Source organism: Acanthopagrus latus, chromosome 4 (assembly GCF_904848185.1).
Source record: "Acanthopagrus latus isolate v.2019 chromosome 4, fAcaLat1.1, whole genome shotgun sequence".
Taxonomy (NCBI): domain Eukaryota; kingdom Metazoa; phylum Chordata; class Actinopteri; order Spariformes; family Sparidae; genus Acanthopagrus; species Acanthopagrus latus.
This window is the reverse complement of record NC_051042.1, coordinates 14,550,237-14,570,677: the sequence shown is the minus strand read 5'-3', so window position 1 is coordinate 14,570,677 and position 20,441 is coordinate 14,550,237. Positions and strand designations below refer to the sequence as shown.

The following is a 20,441-nucleotide window of genomic DNA, read 5'->3' as shown; positions in this document are numbered from 1 at the left end:
CAGCAGTTTGAATGTGGAGCACAGACAAGCTGAGCAATACTAAGCATTTCCAGTAAGCAATGTCTAACTAAACATGTGATGGGTAAGAATGTGATTACGGTAGTTGACCCTTCTGCCAACAGCACGTCTTTGTAAATGTGCATACTTTTCATCTGGGATGATGTTAATGATGGAATCCAAAGCTGTCTTTGAACACTATTCTGTTTTACCAATGATTTAATTTGTTTTTTATGTCTGTCCCACAGATGTTCCTGCATGGCTGAAGAGTCTCCGTCTCCATAAGTACGCTGCTCTCTTCTCCACAATGACCTATGATGAGATGTTGTCACTGACTGAAGAGCAGCTAGAAGCACAGGTTTATGTTCTCACACACACACACACACACACACACACACACACACACACACACAAACACACGATATCTGACTGAGTTAACATTATTAATCAGATGTGAAATTTACACTAATGCAGCAGTTAAGGAATTGACATTGGTATGCATGAAGACACATGTCAGTACTCAGAAAGTACATGTCAGAAATATCGTAATATCCCTTAATATCAGTTTTAATCAATTTTATTTGATTAACTAATGTACTTATTTAAGTAGGTTCAATCTGACCAAGTGGAAAACTTGATAATGTTGGAATAAAGGTACAAGACAAACTTAGCAATTGTTGTGCTTGTGCTTAAGTATGTCGTGGAGGCTATTCTAAAACAGAGGATGCAGTTAAAATTAACACAGCTCACCAGGAAGCTGTATGCTTCCTCCAGGTGCTGCTGACTATTTCTCTGTCTGACACTAACATGATGCACAGCTACACTGAGACATGCTGAACTTCAACAAAATGACAAAGAGATATCCTGTGCGTCAATAGGGTCAGTTCTTCTTGGGAAATGTGAGAAGTTGTATTAACTAAAATTCATTTGCTGGAATCATCTCTAAGCCTTTTTCTCTTGTTTTGCTAAAAAATGAACTTCACTTTTTTTTTTTTTTGCACTTTTTAAAATATAACCACCTGCTCCATTTGAAAGGAACTTGTTTGTATTCCACACATCGCTTTATCTCAAAGAATGGGTATCCATATTTTAGACCAGTATGTTGCCAATAAGAAAATGGATGTTTGACACAAAACTCTTTTCTCCAACAGAAGGTCACTAAAGGAGCAAGACACAAGATTGTTATCAGCATTTTGAAGCTCAAAGAAAGGCAGAACTTACTGCGCAGCCTGGAAAAGGTCAGGGTGACATATACTCCTTCTCCTCCTCCTCCTCTTCATCATCTCACTGAAAACATTCTCGTACCTGAAATTAATTGAATTTGGGCTTATTGTTCCTTTATTTATTTTGTTTTGCATTGACATTTGTTGTTATTGGTAACTGAGCTTGGAGCCGTAGTGGATGTCACAGGACAGCACCTCTCATTTCGTGTGTGTTTGAGAGAGACCAAGACGGGTGGCTTTCAGTTGGTGTAATGTATCTGAGATGGCAGCTAAGGGAACACCTAATCCAGGAAGGAGAGTTTTGGGCTCCGAATTTAAACCCATCTGCCTCTCCCACCCCTTACCCCTCCATTCAGCCCTCAGAGCAAGACAATGGCGCTCAAGGGCACACCACAGGAGGGACTTCTTGAGCCAGCTAAATTCAGACTTAACCTTTTCACCAGCGCTTCTTTTAAAAATTTGTTCCTGCTGCATTAGTAGGGCTGGGGAAACGAGACACCTGTTGCTTGGTATTTTGGGTTTACACACTCATGGGATGGGGAATGGAGGTTAATGCACATGGACATGAGTAGTGAAAGAAAACTGCATGTGTACTTTTGCCATTGCTTTATTTTCTGCTCTATAACTTTGTAGGCAGGGATCACTCCACCGTTTGTCTGTGAGCCTGTTTCTTCTTAATAATCAGCATGTAGGTTAAAAATGACAGATTTGTGTATGTTTATGTTATGTTATATTTTTTGAGTTAGGTGGTTTACACAAGTCTTAAAGTTTACAAAAAATAAATAAATGTTGCCATCTACTCACCCCAATATGGATGAAATCCAGGTGAAGTTGTGTAATCTAGCTGCATTTTCAAATAGATATAGACTTAAAAAAGATCCCAAAGAAAACATACGAATATCTCCATACTGCTCATCCTGCGTGATCCAAGATCACAAATTAATTTGACATTAATCACATTCTGTTTAATCAAAAACTTCACTGTATAGCTGCTGAACTCAAAGCACCCCTTCTGAAGTCGTTGTACAAGCTCAAACATGCCAGCGTTTAACCAATTTAAGACCTCGGTATCTCCAGACACTTGGATTGCTCAATGGAGCCATTTTTTATTTTATCGCTGCTGAAAAACAACTGTTTGCATTTTAAAATAAGTCCCTATCTACCTCTGTTGTTTAGGAGAATGTTTCAACACTGTTTTGCTTTGAAGCCCTACTTAACCCAACTTTCCATCTGCATGAGGCTGACTAGATGATATCTGAATTTTACTTTTGGGATCGTCGTTGTGAATCTCACACCAAATCCTTCACTTTAACAGATCAACATGCCATTATAGATTCTGTCAAGTAAAACCTTCACTCTCAAATCTTTCTCACCTGCTCCCCCATTACATCTGTACCTTCCCTTCCTTCTCTTCCCTCTTATCATTTATCACCACTAGGATGTGTTGGAGGGCAGCAATCTGCGCGCTCCACTGCAAGAGCTCCACCAGATGATCATGACGCCTATCAAGGCCTTCAGTGGTGGCGAGGAGGCCTCCCTGCAGCGCCCCCTGCTGAGCCCTGAGGGCAAGAGCGCCGCACCAGGCTCCCACTTGAGTGGGGGTGGCGGAGGAGAGGCTGAGTCAGGCATAAGCATTATCGCAGAGGGGGATCTACCTGGCCAATTCACTCGAGTCATGGGCAAAGGTGAGCTGCCTTTCAGTAGAGCTTGTGTTCAATTGACTGAGATATGTTTTTGTTTTTAATGTCTTATTTTTGATCTGTGCTCTCTTAGTTTGCACCCAGCTGCTGGTGTCGAGGTCAGATGAGGACAACATCAGCTCCTACCTACAACTCATCGACAAGTGCCTTATCCATGAGGTATCCATTCACTATGAAATCCGTAAACAGTACAAATCATACCAGAAACAGACTTTTCAGATTTTTCAATGTTTTTATTACATTCACACTTGCTTCAAGTTTCAAGTCAAGTTTCATTAATTGAAAATAAGTTAATTTAAAGTAAAAGTAATGACAGCGTTCTGAGGGGCAAATTTGGTAAAGTATTCATAATGTTCCACAGATTTAAAGCTGATTTTATCATTAATTATTATTTTTAGTCATCCAGTTACTGAGTTACTTGAGGAAACATTTCAGTTCTAATCAGATCAGTGTAAAAGTACAGACCATACATGGATATACTATAAATCATCTAACCACTCTGTGTCTCTTTAAAACTCTTGATTTCGAGAAACAAATCAGTTTCATTTGTTGTGACACAATGCACCTGTACATCCTCAGCCAGTGTTCATGTCATCCCTGATTCTTACTGCCTGTTCTCCCCTCCCCCTGCCTGACAGTCCTTCACTGAGACACAGAAGAAGAGGCTGTTGTCATGGAAACAACAGGTCCAGAGGCTGTTCCGGTCCATTCCGAGGAAAACTCTCCTTGACATTGCAGGGTACCGACCGCAGAGGAGGTAAACATACAGAACTGCAGTAGTTTTCCTTTTTTTTGTGTGTGTGTGGTCTGTTATGAATCAAAATCTGTCTCACTTTGATAAAACATCCAGAACTTCCAGGTTGTGTGAAAAAACAATTCTCTGGATGTCAATTATCAGATAAGTGAAAAATGTCTATTAGAATCTATTAGAAAAAACTATTAGAATGGGTGAACACAAAGCAAATATGACAAACATCATTCATTTAGTTCACTGATTCCCCTTATTTTTTCAAAATGTAAACAAACAGAGAAATGAGTTAGGGAAAGATTTATTTATTACACAGTGTTTGATGAAATCATCACCACTGCTAGAGTAAAGATAACATTCTAATTATGCTTGTTAATTCAATCTTGAATAAACAGACTTTATTTTTGAACATTAGTCTTTCTCCATCTACGTCTTGCTCCTTATTGCTCATTATTTGTAAAACTGCTTTGTTTAAACAATGCGAACACCTACAATCAAGAATTTAACCAGTGTTTGCTTTTGTCACTTCTCGCCCTGCTGCAGCCGTTTCGGCCAGTCCAACTCTCTCCCGACCACTAGTTGTGTTGGGAGTAGTGTGTCAGCCAGGAGGAGCCTCCGGCAGTTCCAGATGCCCTCCAGGAGTTTGCCGGTTGCCAGGCTGGGCCCACTGGGCAGCGGGGGGCTGCTGGGGCCCACGCCCCGCAGCTCTAGCAGCACACCTACCGGCCCCAAGCAGGGGAGACAAGTGAGTTGTTCAGCATGGGTGTAATGGTTTGATGAGCCTTTCAGTTGCCATGTTATTATTTATTAGTATTTACATATGTTTGTATATGTGAAAATAAAATGGCATGAGAGAGTTAATTTCATTGGTATTCTCCTGTGGGTGTAGCAACTGGAATTCTGACCGGTGTTCATGACTGTACAGAGGAACATTTTAAGATGTGTAATAATACATGCAAGGATGTTTACAATAACCTGGGCAGCAGAATTCCTCCCTCAGCACGTATTCTGCCTGAAATAGACTTTTTACTCCATGACAAAAAAATGTGGGGTGAGGAAGTGGAGCAGCGGTGGAGTTTTGCGAATGAAGTGAGGTGGATGGAACTTGTAGGCAGGTCACCCCACATACCAGAGGCCCTGCGTCAGTGCCGAACACTGAAACAGGAGGAGCTATGGAGCTGTTTCAGGCCCATCCTGGCACACGTTGGTCTCGGCTGACCCAGTTCATTGGGAACCCCTCTCTCTCTCTCTCTCTCTCTCTCTCTCTCTCTCTCTCTCTCTCTCTCTCTCTCTCTCTCTCTCTCTCTCTCTCTCTCTCTCTCTCTCTCTCTCTCTCTCTCATCCCTTACAATAGGACGAAATACCTCAGTTCCTCCTCCTTCTTACATTGGACCTTCTTGTGTGGGACCTGTAGTCTGGATGTGTAGAGAGAGAAGTAGAAGGAGGGTGGGAGGGAAATATGTGAGTCATAGTTTGGGAGAGGTAACTGTGGTGTTGGAGGAGGAGGGGCAGTGAGAGAGAGAGAGTGAGAGTATGTATGAGTGTGTATGAGAGTGAGAGAGCCAGTCAGAGGCAGTGAGAACAGTGCACAGGCATTTCCTGTTTTTCCCTGGCCTGTGGCACTGGAGGGCCGTGAGGAGGGAGGGCAGAGGGAGAGAGGTGAGGGGAGGGGCGTGTGGTAATGGTGTTGGGGGTATAATAGGCAGGTTACAGTGAGGAATCCATGTGGTGAGCGTCTGAGACTGTCATTAGATGTGGGCCAGACATCCAGACAGGAGCATGGGGGGTGAAAATGTTGAAGACGCTCCAACTACTTTCAAGCTTGCACATTTCCTATTCCTCTTTGATCAGTAAAATGTATAGCAACATGTTAAAGGCAGTGGCTTAGGAAATGAGTGGAAAGTAAACCCAGGATGTGTGAGCTTAAAATTTCATCATCAAATTATATCGCATACATGTCTTTGCCTTCTGGGGCATTTTTGGTGGACCCGTTAGCTAATAAAACTCCTGTCTAAAATTAAAGTGTAAATGCAGCAATTACTCAAAACTCTGCCATGCGTAACTCTCTTTGTACCACAAGGGACACTCAACAAATGACCTGCAGCCCAAGAAATCATTGCATATTATTTTGCTTGATCTAGTAAATATTTCAAAATAATTTCTATTTTCCAATATAAAATTTTACTCTAATATGGGAAAAACTTGATAACACTAATGTTGATAATTGTCATCTCAGCACAATTTAGATTTAAAAATAAGGGTAGTTGCACTATTGCTTGTCTGTCTCCGAACAGCCCAAAAACTATTGAACAGATTTCCATAGAATGGACAGACGGGACTGAAACATTAGATGAGATGCTGTTGTCGGTTTTGATTTCAGCTGTCTGACCATACATGTGTTTTTAACCATAATTATGACACTAATCCTCCAGAGGTGTTGGCATATTCCACAAGTTGATTTAATGTTAAAACATCCTCCTCAGGGTCTGTGGTTTGCCAACCCGGGAGGAAGCAACAGCATGCCCAGCCGGACCCACAGCTCGGTGCAGAGGACCCGCTCCCTGCCAGTTCACACCACACCACAAACCATGGTCATGTTCCAACAATCTGGTAAGAAATGCTTGGCAACACACTATTACAAACACACAACACTGGGAGGATGTGACTGACGTAGATGATTTGCAAAATTTATCTATATTATATTATATTTTATTTATTTATAGATGGTGTACATAGCATAGTAACTCTGCGCCCCTTTAGCATATTTTATGTGCGTCTAAAAACTGCATAAAATCATGACAGGTAGCATAAGATGAAACAATTTGTTGTTGAAACAAGTTCTTCATCTTGCTGGATGTGAAATGATTAGCCGATGGACGACTTCCCTCTGTTTCTATGAAGCTATCTGCTGTAACAACTGCTGTAAACAATTAATTGTTTGTGTTCTGTTGTTAATTTTATTTTTCGTTTGTGTTTGGCCTGGGTGCTGACCAATATTGGCATTCATTGTGCAGGTTTGGCCCTAAAAATATCAATTTTACAAATAAATAATAAATATTACAATTAAGTATATATTAAAAAATATAAAAAATAATAACCTAATGTTTGGATGATGGCAAGTATTTCTAAAGGAGCTTTCAAGCCAAACCTTACGTGAAACTCAGAACAATGACTGCTGGAAGTATACACTTTCACTTTCTTCTTGTTATCGAGGTAAAAAAAAAAAAAAAACGGTTTAACACAAGAATGATGTATTGTTTCTCTCAGAGTTCACTGGAATATATTTTTCAGTCCCTGGCTCTTATGCTCATAAGACAGTGTGCCCACTCAGGACTGGGTCATGGTAATCAACAGCACTGGGAAGAGTGACTTTTAGTAGCCTCCACTGAATGGACTTTGTCCCACAGGAACAGTGGACAGTAATAGCACATGCTGGGACTTCCTCCACTAGGTCACAAACACACACGCACACAAGAAGTGGCCTTTTTTTAGAATGACGAGGAAAAACAGATTTAAATAAAGGAGTAGTGAGGAGGGAAGTTGAAGGGAGAGTGGAGACTTGTGTGTGAGAGAGGAAGAGATAGAGGCAGGGAGGGAGGAACGAGTCAGAGGAGTCTCACAATGAGGCTCTTTGTGCGGCGAGGACACAGCTCCCTGGCCCACTTTCCTTCCCTTCCCTCTCTTCCTGACTCCCTCTCTTTCTTAACTTTCCCATCTCTCTCTCACTCTCTTTCCCATCCCTCCATCTTTCATTCTTTGACAACTCTGCAGAGTCATGCACGCATAGCAGTCACCCTCAAGGGTGGGTACAGCTGGGTTTCAGCCAGAGTAACTGATTTGAAAGGCTAGACCTCCTCCTTACCCTCCTCTGTTACTGTGTATATATGGGTTATGTCTTTCTCTGTGCCAACAGATGGATAAAGAGACTTATTAAGCAAGACACAGCAGAGAAAAAAAGAGCGGATGAAGGAACAAGTGTGTGTCTATGTGCAGAGTTTTCATCAGTGTGTGTTTGTGTGGCTGTAAGACTGTGTGTACAGGGGGCAGAGGGGGGTGTGCAGTGGGGGAGTGTTGGGGGGGATTTGGAGCCTATAAATAGCTCAGTGTGGACTACTGGGCCTAACTCAGCTTTTCTCTTTTGCCACAAGGGATTTTCACTGGCCAGCCCGTGTTGAAGCCTCAGCTAGGGACTAAATGGCTGGAAGGGGTTGCTAGGCTGTGCTGTGGCCCAAATACTACCCCCCAAAACACACACACGCTCCCCCCTCCAGCTTCAATCCAACCCTCTATAAAATCCTCCCTCCTCACTGTTGAGGCTGACATGGTCAACAGTGAGCAGTACCTGAGAGAGGAAAAAAAAAAGGAAAACAAAAATAAATAACGAAAGAATTTATGTGATTAGCATCCATTAAAATGTTGTAACATTATTATTATTATTATTATTATTATTATTATTATTATTATTATTATTATTATTATGTTACCGGTCGGAAACTGTGGAACTACGATGTATAAATATGTCTGATAAGGAAGTCATTTCTGCTGGCTTGATGATGGGAGGGCTAAAATGTTAGGAGTATCAAAATTGATACCAGTATCTGAAAGGCCGTCAATACTGCTGAAAATGCAGGTATTGGAAAGTATATTGTATGTACTAAGCTGATAAGATGAAATTTAGAAATGGGACCCTGCTGTTTCCTAGTTAGCACTTTGAGCTGTGCTAAATGTTACACTGGAAGTCAGTTCTTCTTCACTGATTTAAAAGCCAAGACAGGAAGTTGCACTGAGCTGCCCCTAGCAACTAGTGTTTTTAGAGCAAGGAACCTTTTCAAGACGCATCACTTGAAAGAGCACGATGAATCTGTTCTCCCCAAACTTTGAGACAGTGAGGGAACACATGTAGGCTGAAAGACAGCCTCTGTAAGTAAGGTTTAAGGGAATTATTTATTCCTGCGTTTATTTGAGTTGCTGTTAGACTATTGTTTAACCTTTAACTGTTTCTAAAGGAATTGTTTATTCCTAGATTTATTAATTTCTTAATTTTTTGTTATGATGTTAATGGCTGCAAGGTTTTACCTGAGTCAGGCAATACAACAGTGATAACAATCATATCATATCCATACATGGTTAGTAGCATATACAGCTGTTTAAAGAGGGGACGGTTTCCTCTTTTTTTGTTAGAACGGGAATTGAAAGGAAAAAATTGCAACAGAACAACTCTAGTTATAATAATTATGAATTAAACTGCCAATTATCTTCTCAATTAAACAGTTATTTGTTAGTCTTTGAATGTTAAAACGGGCTACACATCATAGTAAAAACAAAAAATCAGTTTACAAAGAAAGTCATCGCATGTGAGAAATTGGAACCAATGAATGTGAATGATGAATCAATTACTAAAACAGCTTTCAATACATTTTCTGTCAAAAATCCATATACACATGTGCATCTTCTGTTACTTAATTCATTACTATGGTAACGGTCGTTGCTTGGAATTAATACAAAAACAATATTTCCCTTTCAGATTTTTCTTTTTTTTTCCTAAAAGGTACTACTTGTTCACATGATAAATTACACAGTATTTAAAGAATAATTATGACATAAACTTACAAGAACAAGTTTTTCAGGACAACAGTTAAGCAGCATAAGAAGGCTTTACTGAAATATTAGTGTTCCATTCATCCATATGATGATCAATATCAAGTTTTATTGATAATTACATCAATTACATCACATAATATTTTGAACTATGGAGTATGAATTTTGTCCCCAATCGAGTCCCAAACACATGCACACGTGCGTGTTCATGTTGCGGCAGTGCAGTCACTGTCTTGATGTAACATGTGTCTAAGTGCTGGAGTTAACTGTGCGGTATAATCTGATTATTGAGGCTACACTCTGGTCGAGTGGACAACATTGTCCCAGGGAACTGATCCGATTGCTTTTGTCCTTTGCCAACTTGTCTGATGCTGATTTATGAGGAAAAGTGGGAAAAGGGTTTTAGCATTTTCTTGGATCAGTTTCATTGTGACCAAAGGCGTCTGATCAAGACTGTGTGAGGTCAATGAAAACCTAATGCAGCTTTTTATCTCTTAATGAGTACAGTGATATTGTACATCATTTCCGCTGTGGAAAGAATAAATCAATGTTTAATATGAATATGAATTAAATGTCTGATACTGATGTTTCTTCACATTTGTTTTTGTTGCTGTACAGATGTTCAGTTGCCGGTGACAGAGCCAGACATCAACAATCGCCTTGAGTCTCTGTGTCTGAGTATGACAGAGCACGCCCTGGGAGGTAAGACACAGTTTTAATTGATCCTGATTATTCAACCATAATACATCAAATACAGGTGCTATCTCGAGAACAGTTGTGGTTTAAGAAGATGTAAAGCTTCCCTCCTGTTAGTCTGAGTGTCTCTTTATCACATGAACACTATCCTGCTGTTAAATGCCTCAGGCAGTCTTTGATCATATTCGGAATGTGATGTTTAAATGGATCATAGAATAATGTGCTTATTTATATCCCTCTGTGTATGATGATGATAGTGTCCAGATTTCTGATATCCAAGACACTTCACTGCAGAGAACAGTCTGTCCTTGTTGTACCAGCAGACTTATCTCAGCTGTTGAGAATTAATCCACTTTGGGATCTGGCTGCCATGGTTTGATTTTAATACTGTTTTGTGGTATTTCTTAAGGTTGTCCCCACCAACTGAAGACAGATAAACTAGATCAGCGATTTAATGATTTGTTTTCCCCATCCAGCTTCATTCAGGATATGTGACGTAAATTAACTAACAACAGTATTAAACTGGCACTAGACAAGGTCTTTGCTTTCACTTGTCATTATGAAGTAAATGTTGAGTGAACAGTGTAATGGCTTTAGACTAATTGCACCAGATATGTCATGATTGGTTCTATAAACAACACACTTTCAGTGTGCAATTTTAGTTGCCATTGGGCATGAAATGTTCCAGGAGAATGACAGCTCACTGGCAATGTAGTCAGACTGGCAGCCTTGTACCGTTACAGAGTTTTCCCTCCAAAGTAAATCTTTTTGACACTTTATACCTTTTAGGCATTCAAAGAAAAAAAAACACACACATACAACACATGAGGGCATTGATTTTCTTGTCATTTATCTCGCATAGTCACATTGACTTTGGAGTTTTTTTGGTGGCTAAAGAGGCATGTTTTGGCTAAAGATGCAATTTGCTGCATTTGACAGTTTTCAATCTTATGGTACTCTTGGCGTAACTAGACATCCCAGAAACAACTTCTGTCATTGACTTTATAATTGTATCACTCAAGTTGTTTTTGACAGTACTGCACAGGTAGCTGACAGCCACCAGATACTGATATACCAACAGGCTTATCTGGGCTCCTCTAACAGGGTTAATATGATGACATACTTGCACATAAGAATTAGGGTTCACATATATCAAAACAGTTTTGGAAATACTGAATACTGATACTGCGGTAGATCAGTATGCACACGAGTCTATGCACTGATCTAATGCTACATAATATATTTATTAGAAACAGCACCCTGCTGCTTGCTAGCAGCATTCTGTACACCTGTATGCAACTCATCAGATTTGTTTTTCTGCATGGCACTCTGTATGTATCTCAAATAAAAATTAAAGCAGGACACGCTTTGACACTATTACTTAAGTCCTAAAAGCTTCTGAACAGGGCTGCAGTTGGATCAGCTCAATCAGAAATTCGGTGTTATATTAAAAGCCAAAAACTCCACCGTGTCCAAAAGTCATATCAATCAGTTATTGAGTAATATTCAGGCTCAGCCACCTTAGTTAATCTTAACACTGATCTTAAGGATGACTGGCCCACTCCAACACACAGTCAATCATCCTTTTGTGTGAACAGCTTAAAGTCTGCAGGCTTTGGCCCATCAATAACTCCAGACTTGTTGGAGCCCAACAAGGCTTTTCACATGTGTTATATTTGGTTGGTCCAGTCAGGCCAAGCAGGTCCAAAACTCGCCAAGTTTGAAATCTGACAGCGATTCTGTCAACAGCCGAGGTGAGCTCAGCTCAAAAGGGAAATAAAATGAGAGGAGCCAGAAGTAAAAAGTTGGTTTAGTGAACACACAAATGTATTTGATATCATCAGATATGACCTGCTATACAGCTTTATTATTTTTATTTGCATTACATCATATTTTATTTTAACTATAACTTGACTTAAAGAAAGTTCTTCATCCAATTTATCTTGTAACTGTAAGTTGATGAGTGACTGTTGGAACAGTGGTTTGTTGTGTTCACATTTAACTGTAGAGGAAGAAATGGGGAAGTACTTTTGAATTACAGAAAAGGTAGGATGAGATGTCTCATCACCTTGTTAATGAGGCTGCATCATAGTCCCACTTCTTAATGTGGACATGTTTATGTTGACAGGGATCAGTCATTGACCTACAGTTTAAAACTACTCTCTTTCTCCTCAGGTTATCCATCCACTCTAAGCAGGCTTTATAATCCACCAAAAACATTTGATCATTTTAATACACTAGTCTCAGGTTCAGTGTGGACTAGGTTTTGTGCAGTGATGAATAATTGTTGAGGAATCTCCGACAGCTGACCATTATGAATTTTTTAGAACATTTGATGTTTTGCGGTTTTGGCAATCTTGATATATTTGAACACTGAACACGGATATACATCTGTCAGCATTATAATGCGGTGGCCTGAGTCAAGAGGGTGACCTAAGCAGAATGTTCCCATGTACAGTGAATTTTGGTCTGGGTCAAAGTCAGTGTCAACTCCCCCCCATCCTGAGGTGTAGACAGTGGGCCTCAGTGAGCACCAGACAAGTGCTGCTTTGTGTGTGTGTGTGTGTGTGTGTGTGTGTGTGTGTGTGTGTGTGTGTGTGTGTGTGTGTGTGTGTGTGTGTGTGTGTGTGTGTGTGTGTGTGTGTGTGAGCAGCACGACGGTGTTCATTTAACTAAAAAACTCTGTCTTGGTATTTTACTTTTAGATTTTCTCATCTTGTATATAATATCTGACCTGAAAGCAATCGGTGGTCTGACATTTAGAGATAATACCAGTTCTGCACAGAGTTTCAATGTCTCTATCTGTAGAATATATCACTAACATGATGAAATAATGCATACAACAGGTCAGACTGCACAAAAATAAGGTGTAACTCTTTCTTTTTTCCTCTGGACGACTGCATGTGTGAAATAAACCTAAAAAAATCTCATAAGATCTCAAGCAATTCAGTAACAAACTTGAAACCAGCATGTACTGATAGCTGTAGCTGCTCTGCTTACACCTGACTCATGTGTTGTTCAGGATATTATGTACTTTGCTGTACTACTCAACAATGGCTCATAATGAAATCAACAATATCATGATGGAGTCTTTGTGGAATCAAAATGTCCACTAGTGTGGAGCTTGATAACATTTTTCTCTTCAGCCACACCAGAGGCAACAGCTGTCAGACGGTTGTTTTTCTCTGAAAGGCTCTATCAGTATTTTGACAGATGTGTTGTTCTCTCACCATGACAGTGTGGGCCCTGGCCCCTCACTGCTCACCAAGTCAGAAAAGCTTTGGGCCTTCTTTACTAACAGATAAGGGCAATCACATTCAATCTTATGCATTCCAGGCTTATGGTCAAAACTCTGTAGCCCAAAGAGGCTTACAAACAACTTACATTTGAATGTCAGTGAATGAGAACTTCTTATCTATCTATCTATCTATCTATCTATCTATCTATCTATCTATCTATCTATCTATCTATCTATCTATCTATCTATCTATCTATCTATCTATCTTTTCGGAAATTGGGAGATCTGAAGTCAAAGAGGAGCATGAAAGCTAAATGTTGCCTCTACAGCCAGTTGGGCTCTCAGTGTAGTGATAAGGTTAGCACAGGGTCACCTCAAGCCTTTTTACTGTTCAGGTTTACAGTTTTGTCTTCATGTGGACCTTTAAATCACAGTAACAGCACTAACATACTCGACATGTGCACTGACCTAAATCTTGATCTTGCCTTTTCCTCTCTCTGCTGTTTCTTTTTAGATGGTGCTGACCGCACATCAACAATATGATACGAGGACCTGAGTGAGAGCAGTAGGACAGCACAGGTTCACAAGGCTCTCTCACGATAAGTCATCTCGAGGTCACCAGCCCTCCTGTCCCCTCTCTCTGTAGCCAATGGTAGAGCTCAACCAAAGGATCGGGCAGGATCCAAGAAACACAAGAGAGCCGCTCATCAAACGGCAAACACAAGCTATCACATTGGCACCGTCCATTGGGTCGGAAAAACACACTTCCTGCTCCGCCAGCATGCTCACAGTCACCTGCAACTGGGTGAGGAGAGAGAAAAGCGTTGAACACCGCCTGGACAGTGTGTGAACAGCGCCCCCCTCTGGGGAGCCCAGAAGCAGTGCTGTAGTCCAGTCAGCCCCAGCAGAAGGGAGAAGCTGGCCTGTGGATCAGGGCCCAGTGAGACTGAGGCCCTTTCCCTCTCCGACACCCTATGGTCCCCGCACATCGACCACAGCTCGTGGCATCTTTCAAATCCATAACAGTACCTCAGACCCAAAAACAAGACGAGACAAGCAGAGCTAGAAGGACGCAGAAGGAAGTTTGGGATTTCCTTTACTGTTTTCAGTGAGGACGCTTGTAGAGCTCGGGGAGGCCTCTTCCTCAGTATTGGGTGGCAAAAAAAAAATCATTTATTTGTATTGTATGTATTTATTGTTTACATATTGATGCTACTTTCAAAGGGTACAGAAACATGTATGAATTTCAGGTATGAATTGTGTATTATTCTGTAAAGCCTTGGCTGTCTACCAGCTTTACGTCCCATGAGTAGCCATCACGCTAGTTTACAACCAACGTGCTTATTCTTTATTTCAACAGCCGACGGCAAAGACATGTTGGCTTGAACTTTTACCAAGAGGGAATATTAGAGAAGGAGGTAGAGCAGACGTGTGAAGAGGGGCAGGAGGAAGAAGGTGATGTGGAGAAAGACACAGGAAGTAGTAGAAGAAAGGATCGAGCTGAAGTGATACTGGACAGGGAAGCGGATGTTTGGAAGAGGAAGACATCAGAGGCAGGACCTCTGATTGGCTGATGATGACAGAGGAAGATGATGTCATGTCTAATCATATTGTGAGTCTTTGAGTGAGCGAAGGAGGAAGAGAATCTGGCACCGGTCAGTTACATATTTTAATCCATAGCATGTAGTCTATGAACTCTTTGAATTTAGAGCCGTTGTAGGCGCAGCACATTGAAAATGTAGGTTTTTATACTCGTAAATGGGAGATTAATACAGCTGTCTGCATGTTCAGATAAGGAGTTTAGTTGTTTTTCTAAAGCAGGGTGATATGCTTAAGCTGCATGTTACAACTAAATATCTTTCTTGGAGGAGAGGAAGATTGTGAAACGTGTGAAACGCGGGGTGGCAGAAACAAAAACAGGAGGTTGATTTGGTTTCCACTCGGACCCTGTTGCTCAGAGGATTGCAACACTGGAGAAATCACACACTGTCAATCCATGAAGGGTAGTTTTCCCAGAGATTGTCTCATTAGTGCTTACCTCCACCTGCTGGCCAAACACAGTCATGGCAGGACAGACACTGAAGCCTATGGACACACTGGCACTCTGCAGATCATTGAAAAATCATTCATAAGCAACATTTGGGGAGATATCAGTGCTGCAGCCTGTGTAACATGCGTCTATGTCTGTTCTGTCAGTGCAGGCCTACATGGAATTTATCTTTTTTTTTTTTTTTTAAGTCTCATGGTTATTCTGTGTCTTAATATTTAATCCTCAGTTTTTTGTGTCTGATACAGACTTTATAAGAATAGGTTTATATAGAAATAAGCTGGATAGGAAACCCCCACCTCTGTGCTGCTTTCAACTGAGCACATATGCTGAGAGTACTGACCCTAAATGGTCATCAGTGAGGGTTATTGATTATTATTGTTTAGTTTTTTCATTAGTTTGTTGCAATTTTATAGTACTTCCTTTGTATCCTGCACTTGATATGATAATGTGATACACTAAAATCCAAATGTTTAAGGCTCAAAGAAACCGTTTGGAGCTTTGGAGTCGGATCAAATGGAGCAGATAGAGGAGATGAGATCCACACTCGCTCGCTCTCGACTGTAGAGCTATAGTCTCAGCAGACGGATGAGAGTCAGGCGGTAGAACCACAACAGGTGGTGATGTTGAATCTCACAGCAGAGATGAAAAACTCTAATTGACTTTAAACAACTTCTGTTTGTCTGGTGGTGGATGTTGGAGGTGAAAATACTCAGTTAAAGGATCATACCAGTGTTTGTGCATGTTTTAGCCTATTTGCTTCCATTTGAAAACACTTCATACTTTTTTTTATGTTTTTCTTTCAAGCAAACAAGTTTTCACTCATTTTATTACAATATTATTTTAATCTTATAGTACAGTAATAGTTTAAAATGAGCCCACCTTCAGAGTAAATAAAGAGCATGTCTGCAGTTATTTTTACAAGTTGCAGTGCAGGTTTTCTAAAAGATCTGCACACACAAACAAACCCCACAACAAAAGTGACAAAAATAAATGCAGCCATGATGTTTGTTGTGACAAATGCAGTTTTATACCCAAACAGGATAACTACAAGTTTGGACAAACGTAATGTAGATATTCAAACACTACAGTACACTGACTTTCTCAGTGTGTTCACTTCTTTAAAGGGAGTAAAACATGCAGAAATTCTGTTATGGTGACTTATTCTGGATCGGTGCATGCTCAGACAAACAGTCCACACAAACACACACACACACCAGATTTTTGTCTCAGTATTTCGAGTGTGTTTGTGTGTGTTTTCTGCTCTTATACTTTGAGTCTATAAGAGCCAAACAGATGTGTTCAGTACGTCTTTGAACGAAGATGAAGACTCCACCAAAGCATGAATGTGACATGAACCCGTTTTAATCCTGAATGGAGAAACTGATGTTACACCTTTGACGTGTTTTGTTTTTCTGATGCTCCTCACAGAGAATCAGACTGTTTCAGAGTCACTGCCATATGAATCAGTACTTAAAGTAGAAACAATTATTTATTCTTTTTTTTTTCTTTTTTTCTTTTTTTTCAGATTTTTTGCAGAGGTGATACTTTTACTCATTTAGGTGTATTATTATTTAAAGTACCATATGTATTAACATGTTATGGCTGGTGACCATACGTACATCTCAAATATTAACATAGTTATTGTTGACTTTTCTTCTTTTATTTTTTTGTTGCTGTTGTTGAACTATAATCTTGTTTGTATCTATCAGTGTCATGTTGAGATTTTTCATGTGAAGCTTTGCTGTCGTAGCGCAGCCAATAGCCGGAGCCGGTCCATCACAGACACATCCATTCATGTTCGGTTACAGAATTCACGTCTGGCGGGCTGTCGGCAAACAAAACAGTAGTATATTGTTGTAGTCTTTGGCAGGCCGGGGAGTAGATCGGTCCATTCTGATCTGGAGTCTGATCTTGGTGCTGTTGGCATGTTAGTGCCTGAGTGGGAGAGGTTTATACTGTAGGATTGTATGTTACTTTAAAGGATAAGGCTGGTGTTCATCTTTATAGTTGGGGTCTAGTTTTAGCAGCGGATTAATCCACATTTGTTGCTCTAGTGAGTATTTGGGGCTGCAGGATAGTGTCTTTTGGACTGAATCACAATAGAATTTTGTGTCTTTATCTGGCTTTGATACACGCACAATAGAACCAGTCAAATTTAGGGATTGACCAATATGTTGTCCAGGGCTGATACAGATGGAGCTAATATACATTAGCAACAAAAATCTAAATCTTAGTGTCAATATTTAGAATAAAAAGTGATGGAAAGTAACTTAATACAATTTTGAGGTACTTTACTTGAATATTTCTATTTTCTGCTACTCTATACTTTCACTCCACTTGTTTATTTGATAACTTTAGTTAGTAGTTACTATGCAGATTCAGAGTTGTGGGCCAGAAAGAGAAAGCATACCAATAATCAGCGAGGTCGCTAATCGGTCTCTCCCTTTATACTGTGTGTTAACAATAACTTCCAGGTAGAAAAACCTCTTTGTCGTGTTTGAGTTGACATATAGTTTTATCGTGGTTTTGGCGTTTTCATTGCATTTGTGCAGCGGATCGTAGAGACTTTCAGCAGCCTTATCCTTTAAACATGTTTTACATCACTCGTTAAAATGACCTGCAGTCAGTATGTAGTAATGTATTCAAAGGGATTCATGGAACTGTTGTTTTTGTTGCAGTATTTTATTTTACTATCATACCACGTTGCCATGTTTGAGTTCTAAAGGTGTTGATACAAAAGAACGGGAGATTTGTTTCAGTTTTGCATTCAAGCGCATGTTGTCGTCTGTGCCACGTTTTATAGAACAGAGTTTAAATAACCTGAGTTTATGTGATTTTTCTAGGCGATATAACAGTAAAGTTAAATGTTTGGTATTGAGAGTTCAGAACAACAGCACATGCCTCCAGTCTCTACTCAGCCTTGGTTTCCTGCAGCATCTCTTGGTCAAAGACACATGAACTCAGAACAGACCTTTGACGGGACACTGGAGGATTATAGCTCCGAGGTCTGGATCATTACACATCTCTTCAAACCAAATGCTTTATTTTTAATGTTTTCTGAATGCATATCAGCTCTGTGGGTGTCCAGGAGTGCTTCTAACGCTGTGCAAACTGCAGTATTAACAGTTAGATAACGCCTTGATATTCCAAAAACATTTAATGTACTTTAAGTCGAGACATATATGCTGTTTTGTATCTTTTATTTTTGTCATAGATTCTGCAGTTTAGTCAGATGATGTCATTATGGGATGCCAAGACTTGTTTTTTTTGTTTGTTTGTTTGTTTGTTTGTTTGTTTTCTTCTTTGTTGTAAATGCAGCAGCATCCATTCTGTAACAAAGTGTTACCGCTTGACTGTGCTCCTTAAGTCATTTAGTTTTATTTTATCAAAGAGCCGATGTCCTGTATTGACTGCAGGCTTACGTATATATTTGACAAAAGAATATTGTATGTTTAATAATAAAAAAACACAAAAAAGACAAAAAATTGAAGAAAATGCAGAAAAAAGAAAAGGAGAAAATTGAAAAAAAAAGTGTAATTTATATTTTAAAACTGCATGCACAAGGCTGGGAAAGTCATATTTAGAATAACAAATGGCAGTGCCTTTTTTGTACTCGAGACATTCACCCCAAATGTAAATGGTTTTATATAGACTTTAAAAACTGTAACGTTACAGGATGAAACTAGTGACAGCTGTGTCGGGTCACGTTCACTCTGCAGCTGCAAGTGTCGAATCCAGATTGTGTCCTCTTGTTCCTCGATGATCCGTGGATATGTTAAGGAAATAAATGATTTAATTTGTAATGCGCTTTTCAAACTCTTCCAAATCATAAATCTGATCCAACCCTGACCCGTTGTCATGTGACCAAATTATTGATGCAGGTGTAATGATCATTGTGTCCTAAAATGCACTTAACGAGAACGGGAAAGAATGTCTGTCCATCATGAGCAGGTGATGTCCTCAGAGAGCTTTTTTCATCTGACCAAGTCAGACAGTATCACATTTGAGTGGCTGTAACAGTCAGTCGCCATTTCAGCCTGAAAAATTGCTCAATTGAATTATTAATTATCGAAGAACAACAAGCTCACAGACGCCCTCCTCAGTTTGAGCTGTCAGTTTATTCTGTGGCAGCAGGATGCATCCATTCTCAAAATTGTGTAAAGATCGGTGATTTAATAAGAGTAAGTGATAACATGCTACCATAGCTCAACATCGACAGACATACTGAGGGGACATGAGAAAGTCGCTGTTGTGACGACCTTCACTGATTGAGTATTGGTATTGGATCAGTTCTGTCTATCAGCTGATTCTGCAGATTTATGAAGTAAAGATGATTATCTCCCATATTAATGAAAACCAGTTAAATTAGCCAATAAAGCTTCAAATTTACCGTCCAAGTACATTTGTACGTTCTTTGGATGTTCAGCCATCTCTACTGATAGCAGCTTCCAGTCTGATGTGTGCTGCTGTCAGAAACTACACATGAACGCTCAAACACAAACTTGAATCTGAACTGAACTCTGGGGCGGGCGGCGTGAACGTGTCCCGCGGCGGTGAACTCGGTCTGTTGTGTCTGTCCTCTGTAGGTACTTCTTAATGCTGATATGAAGTTATGGATTATTCTGGTCTGTACAGAAAAACAAGTGTGAATGACTGTGTGAAAGTATGTGTGTGTGTGTGTGTGTGTGTGTGTGTGTGTGTGTGTGTGAATACGTTCAAGTGTTTTTCAACGTGTCTTGCTGTAATTTTGTCGCGACGTACCAGAATGCTGTGACTTGGCATGCCCCTGTTATACATAAAAAAAAAAAGAAAGAAAGAAAGAAAAAAGTTGTAACTCCTTCATTGCATCTGTCTGTATGTGTGTGTGTGTGTGAATCAGTCTGGGGCTTTGAAAAATAGCCCTGACAGGTTTATTGTTTTTTTGGGTTTTTTTTTTTACACTCTAGTGTCGTCCAGATTACTGTGGCCCTGAGGGTCAAAACACAACTTTTCAGAAAACCCAACATTTCACCAAACACATTTCCCATCAGGCAACAATGTTTGGTCACAAACACTTCACCTTTTCCACAAGCTGAAACGTGTTTTCTGAAATGTGTTTGTGTAATGGTCTGGAGTACTCGGCTTCGGAATATAATATTTACTAAAGTACTTGACTTATGTACATATTTGAGTTACTTTTCCTTTAATGCCA

At 40.0% G+C, this 20,441-nt stretch overlaps 1 protein-coding gene across 3 annotated transcripts in view; it reads left to right on the top strand.

Annotated features, from left to right (window-relative positions):
• samd4a (sterile alpha motif domain containing 4A) overlaps nucleotides 1–20,074 on the top strand; it is a 53,070-nt gene extending 32,996 nt beyond the window's left edge. For 2 of the 3 annotated variants that reach the window (XM_037096730.1, XM_037096728.1), the window contains 9 exons: nucleotides 246–355; nucleotides 1,149–1,235; nucleotides 2,659–2,905; nucleotides 2,994–3,079; nucleotides 3,559–3,677; nucleotides 4,212–4,413; nucleotides 6,152–6,278; nucleotides 9,885–9,968; nucleotides 13,715–20,074. In XM_037096730.1, the coding sequence (XP_036952625.1) occupies nucleotides 246–355; nucleotides 1,149–1,235; nucleotides 2,659–2,905; nucleotides 2,994–3,079; nucleotides 3,559–3,677; nucleotides 4,212–4,413; nucleotides 6,152–6,278; nucleotides 9,885–9,968; nucleotides 13,715–13,743 (1,091 nt within the window). In that variant the 3' untranslated portion in view covers nucleotides 13,744–20,074. The remainder of the gene's footprint in view (nucleotides 1–245; nucleotides 356–1,148; nucleotides 1,236–2,658; nucleotides 2,906–2,993; nucleotides 3,080–3,558; nucleotides 3,678–4,211; nucleotides 4,414–6,151; nucleotides 6,279–9,884; nucleotides 9,969–13,714) is intronic. The other variant, XM_037096729.1, reaches the window with a different exon arrangement.
• The last annotated feature ends 367 nt before the right edge of the window (nucleotides 20,075–20,441 follow it).